We start from the raw sequence: 11938 nt of genomic DNA, 5'->3' as shown, positions 1-11938 counted from the left end.
GCGTCCCAGGAGAGCTGGGGGCCCCGGGTACTCGACAGGCAGGCTCAGGGGCCCTGGGGACCAGCGGGAGTGTCACTCTGAAACACTATGACTGCCTCCCTGCACCAAAGCCAGTACTCCCTCGGGACAGAGAGTGAGGGGAAAATGGGCCCGGAGCTCAACACAATGATCCCGCGAGCACTGGCAGGGGGGCCACAAGGCGCACAAAGCCCAGGTGAGGGGCCGCCAGCCGCCCCGGTAGAGCCACTTAGGCAGAGAGGAGAGGCGTTCTCTGTGGTGGGCCCAGGTGCCAAGGCAGTGGACTGAGTGCACTTCTTCGTAGGCTGCGGCGAAATCTGCTTTCAGCGTAGCCCGCACCAGCTGAAGGTCATCCAGGAGAGCTAGCAATCACCACCAAAGCAAGCCTCACTTCCATCCCCATTGAGTCAGAGACCTCCAAACACTGCAACCTACAACTGACTAGGCAGCCAACTCTCTGCCTGCCAGGGTCCCGGGTCCTGCAGATTTCAGGAAGGATGGCCGGGAACTGAGAAGCAAGATCCACCCCATTTGGTCCTCTGCTCACCTGCCCACATCACTGCAACATGGAGGATGGCTCCCGGCTGGGTGTGCCGGTGGGACAAGGACCAACCCACAGGCCTGGCCCAGGGGCCTGGTCCTCCCCGCATTTGGGGCTGCCGCCAGCACACCTCCAATCCCGCAGGGTGTGGGACTGGGAGAGCCTGATAGCTACCCAGGCCTCATGCAAAGCAAACAGCGGATCCCCTGAGGCCTCTGGGTGAGGGGTGTGGAGAGGGGCGCAGGGTAGCCAGGGCTCCCGGGAGAGAGGAGGACCAGCGCTGGGCTGCAGAGGGAGCCGCCCTGAGGCCTGGGAGGCAGGGAGAAAGCTGGCTCTACTGGGCGACCAGGAGCACATCCAGCAGGCTGCCCGCGTTTCCCACCTTGGGCTGCGGGGTCCCAAGAGAGGCAGGGCTGGGCCGGGTCACTGGCCGGGCAGGAGGGTGGCCCCGGGCGCAGCAGGAAGGGCGGGCGATGGCTCGGCGGCGGCTCCTCGCTCTGACCCCACAGGGGCCCAGTGCGGTGCTGGGGACACAGCGAGGCCTCGGGTGCTGTGGGGCAGGGACCCACACACACACACACACACACACACACACAGGCCGTTAGAGGGACAGGCAAGGCCGGACCCCGCAAACAGACTCTGAACATGCAGCTCAAGCTCGGGCTCTCAGAGGTGGGCCAACTCAGGGCCGCTGGGCAAGGAGGCGAAGGCTGAGGCCACAGGACCAGACACGAGGCCCCACCACCTCCTCCCAGCCCCGGAACAGTCTTCACTCGATGCATGGGACGTGGCTTCAGCTCCTACACTCAGTCCTCGGGACTCAGGGGCAATGACCTCAAAAGGCAGGCAAGAGAAAAGCAGCCCCCAGGGCCCTTACGTGACCACTTCCAAAGAAGAGGCCAGCCCGGAGCCCAGCCTACCTGCAGCGGCCTTTCTTGGCGGAGAGGGGCTCCCTGAGGGACACATACGACTTCATTTCTTAAGGTCAATCTTCCTTTTCTATCAACCTAGTGTAGGGGAGCCCCTGGAGCCCCAGATTGCATGCTCCAATTCTTTTAAGTGGCTTCACCAAGGTCCCAGCATTTGCCTGAGCAGAGTCATCCAAACTAGGTGGGGAAACGACAGGAACTACAAGTGGGACAAGGAATGCTGGCCTCTGAGCTTGACAATTGCTGAGAATCCCAGAGGCGGGAGTCCAACCCCACTGTGCAAACCTGCTCAACACAGATGCTACAAGTGGCGGGGCGACGACAAACCGAAACCTGCCAATAAGCAAGGTCAACAGGGGGTCAAACTGCAAACAACTGCCTTAAAATTTTTTTTATGCTAACAGTGTTACTTATTCCAAAAGCAAAGGGTAGGGGTACCTGGATTTCTGTTTTCACAGCCAGAGGCACAATTTCTGTGTCCCTCACCCTGCAGGCTACCAGGGCTGCCTGCTTGCCACCTCACTGAGAAGGCAGAGGGGCACCATTTCAGGGCCCACATCCATGAACAGCTAGGATGCCAACATGGCTCCCTGGCCAGCCTCCGTCAGGCCCTGAATGCCACTTCTGCTCTCTGACATTTCTCCTGAACACTAGGCAAAGACCTAGCATCTTCAACATGCAAAGCGAGAAAACAGAGCAGCCCAGAAAGCACGGACCCAGCCGTGTGACCGAATCACCAAGGACTCCCACCCAGAAGCGGGAAGGAAGCCTGGTCTCTCCCTCTGCAAGAGAGGCGAACATGCACTGCCTCACCCAGTGATGCTCAAGCAGAACAGAAGCTGAGCCAGTCAGGAGACCGGAAGCCCAGTTTCAGAAAGGGACTGAATATGAGATAAAAGAGAGTAGATTCTCCAGGACAGCCAATCCCCTGCTGCTGTGGGCAGCCAGGCCCTTCGCTTCAGCCCTGCCCTGAGGAGGAAGCAGGTAATCCAACCTCTGCGCCTGCCTTGCCCCCGAGGCCAGCCCTGCCCACATGCACAGAGTCAAACCCCAGAGCAGCAGAGGGTCTCGGGACCCCAGGCCAGAAGCCCCTCTGTAACAGTAACTCCAGGCGGACTGAGGGGCTGCTGCCAGGTGCCAGCAGCAGGAAGGTAGGGGCCATGAGCTCTGGCTGAGCCCGGTGCCCAGCATGGGGGTTACTACTCACAGCCATGGTAGGAAGCCGGCGACCCCCCGGCCTTGCCGTACTCCTGCTCTGAGTAGCTGGTGGACAGGTTGGGCTGGCTGGAGCCCCGGCCAAAGGTGATCTGGTTGCTGCCCATGCCGGTGGCCACCTGGGCCATGCGCTCCTTGGTCTTGAGGGCCTGGGCCCGCTCGGCCTTAAGCCGCTCCTCGTCCTTCAGCAGGGCCACCAGCTGCTTGGCCTTCTCACGTACGTTGACCCCCTGGTCCTTGCCGTCACGGTCAACGTACTGGAAGTCCTTCAGGGTCTGGATAGCAAAGATGTTCTCGCGGCACTGCTGGGCCACGCGCTCGGAGCCCGTCTTGATGAGGTAGTCAAGCAGCGTCAGCGCCTTGTACACGTGCCGCCAGTTCTTGCCGTGGTCGTTAAGCCGCTTCCACACCATGCTCATGATCTCCGAGAAGGCCACCACGTTGTAGGTCAGGTCTGCAATCTCCGTCATCAGGGAGCTGGACGGGCCCCATGGGTCATTGGAGGTGGCTTCCCGCACTTTTATCTCAGCTTCCGAGTAGTTGTTGACAATGTTTTTCATCTGCCGTCTGATGGATGAGGTCGTCATCTTTACGTTCTGTGACAAGTGCAGATCCTTTCAGAGAGAGAAGCTTCCCCGTCTCCGGCAGGTTCGTGCTCCACAGAGGTTCAGTCTCTGTAACAGGTCTGGAGCAGGGTCCCTGATGGTCATTTCCTCTATTGGAGCCTCAGGTCTGAGAAGCTGGAAGCCATGACCTAGAGAAAGAAGTAACAAACGTTACTGTGTGTGAGTTCCCGAGACAGCAGGCTCTCTGCAAATGGCAGGCAGGGGTCGGCCAGCCGGGGTGGTGAGAGGACATCCTCCAGCCCCCGAGGACAAAAAGGATGCCATCTTCCCTTCAAAACTAAGTTAAGAACAATACTACACATTAATAACCAATACAGTTTAAACTCAAGTTTAAGCCTCTGGAAGGAAAGCGGTAACACTGTAACTCCTGGTCTATTTTCAAACCACTTCTGCTGGATCTGCTCTGCCACACCTGGCAGACGCCCGCTAGAAGAATCTCACACCATCTACACTGGCTCCAGAGACTCTCTCTGACCCTCTTCTCCTAACTTCTTACAGAGACTCCCAACCCCTTCGAGACCAGGGCTGAGGCCCCACTGGGCTTTCAGAGCCTCCAGCATCTGGCACAAGCTATGTAGCACTGATACAACCTTACATATAAACTGCTTCTGGCCCAGTTTCCTCATCTCAGAGAAAAGAGAACTGAGGACTCCACATTAACAGGTCCACCCAGTCCTTTGCCACAAACACATCTCTCCAGGGAAGGAACACCTGCGGAGCTGGAGTGAAGGCTACGCCTCTGGCCACAGGCCTGGTCCAGAGTGTGGAGGACTCCACCTGGTTTGGTTGCCAGTGGGCACCCAGCACTGCGATATAAATGCTGCTGCCACAAGTTAAAAGCAGCGCCCCTTCCCCCAGGAAGGCATCTGGCAGGGGACAGAGGTGAGTGCAGGGACCTGAGGATGCAAGTGGAGGGCAACTCGACTGTGGCGGTGGGCCACCGACAGAGGCGAGGAAAGCACTCCCTTCAGAGCCCTCAGGGGGGTTCTTCAGAGGAGGTGACAGGGCGGGCGGGGACTGGAAGGGAAGCGGTGCCAGGTGACTCCTCTCCTACAGAATGAGGAGGGGCCCCAGGACCTGCAGCTCCCCACCCCCACCCCACCCCCAGCTGCCACTGGGCTTCTGGCCTGGGAAAGAACTGGGTGGCCTTGGGCCAGGCTGTCTCACTATATGCTCACAAAAAGCCTTCCTTCCGGGTAAGGATCACCCCTCCCCTGGTGCAGATGGAGAGCCTTCCTTCTGGGTCATGAGGTCAGCTGACCAAGGCCCCCTGGTGAGGACTCTCTCCCTCCTCCCACAGGGGCTCTCACTCTGCTGCTTCTGCCAGAGGAACAAGAGGTGGGCGGCCTCTACCAGCTTCATTCCAGACTCAGAAATAAATAACCAGCAAGTGTCAGGAGTGGGGAAGCCAAAGGAAATGCCCACTCCTCACATTCAGCCAAATAGGAGAAGCTCATAACCGTCATCCTGGTGCCATATGTCATCGGCCTGGTGAGCAAGGCCTCTCCACCCTCAGACAGGCCAAGAATTCTATCTTCATCTGCAGATGCAGGGCTTCAGCAGAATGGGACTTCAGCTGAAGGTGGGCAGAGTGAACTCCACTGCCCGGTCGGCTCTTAAAAACCTTCCACAGTGTGTCCGAGGAGCAGGGCCAGGTGCTCTGTGGGGACCTGCATGTGTGACATGACAAGGCTGGTCATCCATGGCCACCAGACAGGATGGGCCTCAGAGGGGGCCTCCTGAGCAGCTCCAGCTCCCAGAGCAAATGCTCCAGCATCACTGGTCACACTCAAGGTCCTGAAGCCCCAGGGCCGCCGAGCACTTTGTCTGTCACCCACCTGGGGCTCGGCAGGCTCCCTCACCCTGCACTTCGCAGCTGCAGGAGCCATCGCGGCCGCATGTAACCTGCAGCTTGCATGTCCTGTCCCAGGCAACAGCCCACCTACACACACAAAGCCTGAAGGACGGGCCCCTAGCCACAGCTGAGCCATGGCCCAGTACCACCGAGGAGCTGCGTCCCTTGGCTCTCAACACGCAGGCAACCCAGCCAGAGTCTGGGATCAGGACTCTTGATCTCAAGAGCAGCCTATAATGGTGACCATAAAGTAACAGCTGGATCACATTTGCCAAAGACAAGCTGGGGCAGAAAAATTCTGGCATATTTGAAAATATAACCAGAATTCGCCTGACAGTGGAAACTACAAGTAGACTGAATAAAACAGCAAATAGAGCAACACTAAAAAAACAAACAAAAAATTCCAAGGCTAGAGTGATGCCCCTGGAGGCAAGAAGAATTCCATAAAAATGTGTTCAAGAGCCTTCAGAGTTGGGTGGGGAAATTCCTTCCCAATCCAGAGTCCCAGACTCGGGAGGAAGCAGCCCTCATGGCTCCAGACCCCAGGTGGGCCCTGGTCAAAGCCCACGTGAGTCCTGGCCATCCCTTCTGTGACAGGGACATAACTGGCCAGGTGTCAAGAAGATGTTGATGGTTGGGGTCTCCACCAAACCCCCATCTGGGGGGCTTTTCAGGGATCGGGGATCGTTATCAGGGACCCAGACCAGCTATGAGGGAACGGCAGCAAATCTCTCCCCTCCCCAAACCTAACAGGATCCACAGATGGCAGCTCCTGATCTGCGTCTGGCGGCCTCCTGTGACTTTCTCCAGGCAGGCGACACCCACAGGGAAGCTGAGAGCCGTCCGCCTCACTCACCGAACGCAGCATCTGTGTCCCAGGACTCCTTGGTGGGCAGAGAAATCAAATCTTATATCTCTATCCCAAAAGCGGGCTTCAAGAAAACCCTGCATTCATGTATGTGAAGAATTTCAAAAACAAACATCTGAGCCTCTTAACTCCAAGATGATAAAGCAGATACAGTGGCAGCACCCACATTACAGGGAGAGCCCCAGGTGCCAGTTAACTGGCTGCAGGGGGACTGACCATCCCCCCAACGCTGGATGACCCCTGTCCCCTTAAAAAGAAAGAGCCACCTGGGGGCTTCTCCCAAGACATGACAGCCTTGGAACAAGCACAGGAAAATTCAAATTCGATGTCAGACAGCCTCCAATGACCATGTTAGTGATTTTTCTAAAAGCAGAAATCAAGCACTGAAAACACACGTGAGGACTTCTTCTTTTCTTTAGCAGTGTGGCGGATCGTTCAGTCTCTAGGAAGAGCAGCCGGGCTGCAGGTTACACGGGTGTTGAAACGCAGTCACTCTGAAAGGCGGTGTGAAACAAGGACCAGGCTCAGGAGACGTGGTCTGGCCACCCGACAACACAGGCGCTTAGAAACGGTGGCGTGACGAGCAGCACCTCCCGGAGAGGCGCGAGCACCGAACGCTGGCGCCTGGGCCAGTGGATGCGTGAGCAGAGGACAGAGAATTCCTCACTGCTCCCCTCCACCACTCCTCCATGTAGTTTTGCTAATGGCCAACCAGGGACAACATTCTTAAACAACCCTGCCAGAAACCAGACAGCACACAGAACCAGGGGCCTGGAAAGCAGGGCTCGGGCTGGGCCAGGCCCAGCCTCCCGCTCCTGGATGGCAGGGCAGACCGGACACCCAGCCTCCTGTCCCAAGGCCCCTTTCTGACAAGGGCTCAACTCCTGCCAGCCCAAGGGTGTCACAGGAGCCCCCACCTCAGACCAGCTCCAGGTCAGTCACCATGAGGCTAGAGTTCTGGCGACAAGCCTAGTGGTGGATGTTTCTCTTGGCCTGTGGGGCTTCCCGGGTCTGTGGAGTGAGCCCCTGGAACTCAGCCCCCCTCCAAGAAAGGAGCTTGTGACCCCTGGGCCAGAGTCTCCATTCCAACACGCTAAGTGACTCTACCACCAGAGAGAGACCCCTGATGGCCAGTGGCCACGCCACCCAGAGACTGGGGCACAGAAGGGGACATTTGATGGCTTCACACCCACCCACCCGCACACGGGGCAGGCCCGCAATGGGTTTGATCAGCAGAAGTTTCCAGCTTGAGGCATTTTGGGAAAAGAACAGAACTACATGGGAAAAGGCAGAATTCCCAGGGATTCATGCTTAATTTAGACCTGGCTGGTCACTGTGGTGGCGCTGAGTGCTGGGCTGTGGCCACGTCCTGAGGAGCCAGCAGGAGAGGGGAAGCCGGGGGAGGGGGAGCTGTGGACCACACAGGCCTGGGTTCAGGCACAGCAGCCACCCGTCGCTGCTCTCTCAGGAGCTCAAGATGCTGCCCAGAGGAAGCCCGCAGGTGAGGACAGGCACCTCCGGGCAGTGTAAATGCAGACCAGCCTGGCACAAAGGGCTCCCGTGGGCTTTGGGGAGTGTGGCTGAGGTCCTTGCAGCCCACCCCAGGCGGTGCGGGGGGCACCAGAGCCCAGAAGACGGCACACCCGGAAGGTGACCTCCTCCAGGGCCAGCACGGGTGCACCCTCGCCCCCTGGCACTCTCCCGGTCCCAGGCACGGTCTGCTCCCCTGCCCGTGGCCTCCCCCAGCACTGTCCCACTGGCTCTTTCCTGTCAGTTGAGATCTGGGGACCACGATCACTCTCTCAAGTCACCAACTCCCACTGTGGGCAGAACCTCTTCATATGGGACACCTTCCTGCTCATCCCAGTTGCTGCTTGCCCATCTCCACCACGTGTCCTCAGCACAGGCTCCTCTGACGCGGGCTGAGTGAGTGGGAACAGAGGGAAACTGAACAAGGCAGACAGCACCCCACCCCCTCCCCCTCAGACACGGGGCTCATCTGGGCCAGTCCCCCAGCAGTCTCCCTCAGGGCTCTGTCGCTGGAGTCAGAGCAGCCACTCTGCTCAGTGAACATATAAAACCACTCCACGTGGTTAAGAGTTCACAGCGAAGAACCTGAGGGCAGGGGTGGATGAGCCATGTCAGCCAATAGTACCCAGGCAGTCCCACGGGCAGCAGAGCCCTGCCACCCCACCAGCCTGGGCTCAGGAGCAGACCAGGTGATGAGGTGGGGACAGCCGCTGCTCAGCACTGAGTGACACAGGTTCAGACACCTGCGTCCTCCCAGAGTGTGTCTCTGAGGATGTTTCTCAGCAGCACCCCGAGGGCAGCCTGGGGACACAGTCCAGGGCAGGGGACACACCTACAGAAGCAGCAGGGCCCAGGCAGAACATGCTGGGCAGAAGGCCCCTCCTGGTCAGGCAGGTGGCATCATCCCCAAGCCCCTTCCTGACCGTCACACCCGGGCCCAGTCCTCTCCTGTGTGGCTGGCATTCCCAACAAGGCCTCAGATGTGCTAACTCTCTGATGCCAGCAGTCACCCGAAAGAACAGGCTCAGAATAGAAACTGAAAATAGCACAGGCTCTCTCAACAGACGCTGGAGAATCCTAACAGCTCTGACTGCATGCCAGAGCGTCTGTTCACTGAACCTCAGTAAGAATTTGCAGGTGAGGAAGTTGAGCGCAGAGAGGGTAAGAAACTGGCCTGAGCCACATGCCAGCATGTGGTGGGACCAGGACTTGCTCCCAGACCTCTGGCTTCTGGTCCTATCCTCTTCATCTCGTCTGTTTAGCTTCAGATAAACCCCACACTACCATGAGAATAGTGAATCCTTCCTCCCTGAATCCAGAGGCTTTGAAGGGCCCTCCTGTCAGGTGCTAAACAGGCAGTGAGACAGGACAGAAATAACCACCCTCCTGCCCCTGCTCAGCCCGTCTCCAGCTCTGCAAGCCAAGCAGGCAGGAGCCCAGACGCTGGAGCTAAAGGGCCAGCCCCTGACCGCGTGCGGACATGAGGCCCAGGCGCTGTGGTGCTGTCCTGGGATAGGCCCCTGGCATTCCCAGCGCCTTCCAACGTGGCCCACCAAGGAGAGGTCTTTAAGGTTCTTCCCAGAAAGCACTGCCCTGGAAAGCGTCAGGCCCCACAGATGGGAACAGGAGGAAAGCTGGCAGGTGGAAGCCTGCACATCAGAGACTCCAAGACGACTCCAGCCCATCAGAACTCACACTTTTAAGAAACAGGACCTCTTCGGTGACTGCTGCGTCTTCTGCTGAAGCAGCCACATGGGCTAGAACAACCCGAGAGCTCTGATTACTCCTTTAAGAACAGCCGTCATCTGAAGTACCACCAGGAAAAAAACCAGTCTCAGAGCCGAAAGGTAAACTTCCTCTTTTGGTTCAGAATAAAAATACGACTTCCCTCCTTCCTCCTCTGCTGGATATGTTCCCAGGATTTTATTTACTCTGCACCGCTGACTGGACTCTCAAATGTCAGCGTCAGCCCAGAGAAGGTCTTCCAGCCACCACTCTGTCCTCTTACATTTTTATGATGTACGTGCTGCTGGGCACACACGAGTACACACCAGCCCCATGTGGGCACAGATGACGCGCCCCTGTCACCCAGACCCCTTCCCCACCCAACCCCGCAAACAGCTTGGGTTCTGAGCTCCGTGATCCCACGGTTTTTAAGAAAGAAGATGGTCTTACCATTGACATCATCCAACCACCACAATCTGCCGGTGTCGATACTGAGGCTCTGAGACTCGTCCGCGCTGCTGTGTGTCCCTGCCATGTGACAGCGCCTGTGTTCACCGACACCCACCCCCTCGTCTGTCCGGGGACACCTGAGCCCACTTCACCTTCTTGCCATCGTGAACAGTGCTGGTGTGTGCAAGAGTCCCCGAGACTCGTGCACCAAGGCTTCTAGACCCTGTTCCGGGAGCAGAGCTGCTGCTCTGCAAGGCACACGGCGACGTCTGCATGGCATTTTACAAATGTTCTTGCTGTTCTCTCTTGTAACATCATTTCCTTGTCACAGCGCAGACAGACAGAGGGTTTAGCCAATACTTTTCACACGTTGGACATACAAGGAATGATGCCTGTGGGGAAGCCCAGGACGCAGCCCCCGCCCCTACCTAGGTGGGGACAGCCGGTGGGAAACCTGTGCCCCTGGGGCAGGGCTGCAGGAGGATGGGGGCACAAGGGAGCCATGGGCATGAGGGGAAGAGGTGGTGAGGCGGGGGGCGGGTTTGGGGGCCTCATGCACTGAGGAATCTGGATCTGCTGATTCATTATTCCCCTTCCAGATCTCTGTCAAACCCTCCAAGTAAGAGTCATATGGTTAACACTCACAGGGTACTTCTGACATGCCAAGCGCTGTGTTAGGAATCCTCCTCTTTAATTCTTAATATAAGCTGCGTTATTGTATGCTTAATATTTTTCTTCAAATCCATCTACTTTGTTTTTGGCCACACTCAGCTTGTGGGATCTTCATTCCTAACCAGGGACTGAGTTGGGCCATGGCAGTGGAAGCACAGAGTCCTAACCACTAGACTACCAGCTGCTGCTGCTGCTGCTGCTGCTAAGTTGCTTCAGTCGTGACCAACTCTATGCGACCCCATAGATGGCAGCCCACCAGGTGCCCCCATCCCTGGGATTCTCCAGGCAAGAAGACTGGAGTGAGTTGTCATTTCCTTCTCCAATGTGTGAAAGTGAAGTCACTCAGTCGTATCCGACTCTTCGTGACCCCATGGACTGCAGCCTACCAGGCACCTCCATGCATGGGATTTTCCAGGCAAGAGTACTGGAGTGGGGTGCCATCGCCTTCTCCGCTAGACCACCAGGGAAGTCCCTAAATCAATTTACTTCTAAATTCAAATACCTGCATTAAGTAATCACATACATGAAATCAGGTATCATGCTATGGCATTTGGGCAGAGGAGGTCTTTCTATTTGTTTTCATTAAGACGAAATTCACCATTTTAAAGTAGGCAATTCACACTTACAGCTTAGGATCCTCATAGTGTTGCATGGGCTTCCCAGGCGGCACTAGTGGTAAAGAACCTGCCTGCCAATGCAGGACACATAAGAAACGTGGGCTCGATCCCTGAGTTGGGAAGACCCCCTGGAGGAGGGCGTGGCAACCCCCTCCAGTATTCTTGCCTGGAGAATCCCATGGACAGAGGAGCCTGGCGGGCTACAGTCCTTGGGGTTGCAAGAGAGTCAGACACAAGTGAGTGACTTAGCATACAGGCACAGTGTTGGGTAACAGTCACTGCAGTGGACGTTTGCATCCCCGGGAGACCCTGTCATCGGCCATCACTACCCACTCCTCCACTCACCAGCCCCTAGCACGCTGCCTTCTGTCTCTGTGAACTCACCTACTCTGGACACTTCACGCAAAACCACGCAGTATGTGCCTTTTATGTCCGGCTCCTTTCACTCAGAGTATTCTAAAGGTTCGCTTATACTGCGTTTATCAGTACTTCACTCCTTTTTGTGGTAATTTTCTCTCGTATGGACAGACCACATTTATGTACCCACTGATCAGCCAGACACCTGGATTGTTTCCATTATTGGCCTTTATGCACAATGCTGCTGTGAACTCTGCGTATGAGTTTTTATGTGGATGTGTGTGCTCAGCTCGCCTGGACAGGTACCGAGGAAGAGGGCTGCTGGGTCACCTGGCAGCTCTCAGCTTCACTTTCAAAGGAACCACCAAAGATACCACGGCATTCTGACGATAAAAAACTCTCTAAGATGAGTAACATTCAACGGCTTCCACTTAACATTATTTTAAGAAACACTGCCGCAGCTGAAGCTACTGGAGTGGGTTTGCAAGTCTGGGGACAGAGAAGCAGCGCAGCGGAGGCGGGGCTCCTGCAGTCC

General features: G+C 56.9%; 1 protein-coding gene across 4 annotated transcripts in view; it reads right to left on the bottom strand.

Annotated features, from left to right (window-relative positions):
• The window catches only part of EPN2 (epsin 2), a 52987-nt gene that overhangs the window by 22469 nt on the left and 18580 nt on the right, over positions 1-11938 (bottom strand). For 2 of the 4 annotated variants that reach the window (XM_010842916.1, XM_010842918.1), the window contains exon 2: positions 2696-3457. In XM_010842916.1, coding sequence (XP_010841218.1) covers positions 2696-3290 — 595 coding nt within the window. In that variant the 5' untranslated portion in view covers positions 3291-3457. Of the gene's footprint in view, positions 1-941; positions 1110-2695; positions 3458-9277; positions 10530-11938 lie in introns of those variants that run through there. The other 2 variants (XM_010842919.1, XM_010842917.1) reach the window with 2 other exon arrangements.

Source organism: Bison bison, unplaced genomic scaffold, assembly GCF_000754665.1.
Source record: "Bison bison bison isolate TAMUID 2011002044 unplaced genomic scaffold, Bison_UMD1.0 scf7180017864180, whole genome shotgun sequence".
In the NCBI taxonomy this organism is placed as follows: domain Eukaryota; kingdom Metazoa; phylum Chordata; class Mammalia; order Artiodactyla; family Bovidae; genus Bison; species Bison bison.
This window is presented reverse-complemented; position numbering and strand designations above follow the sequence as displayed.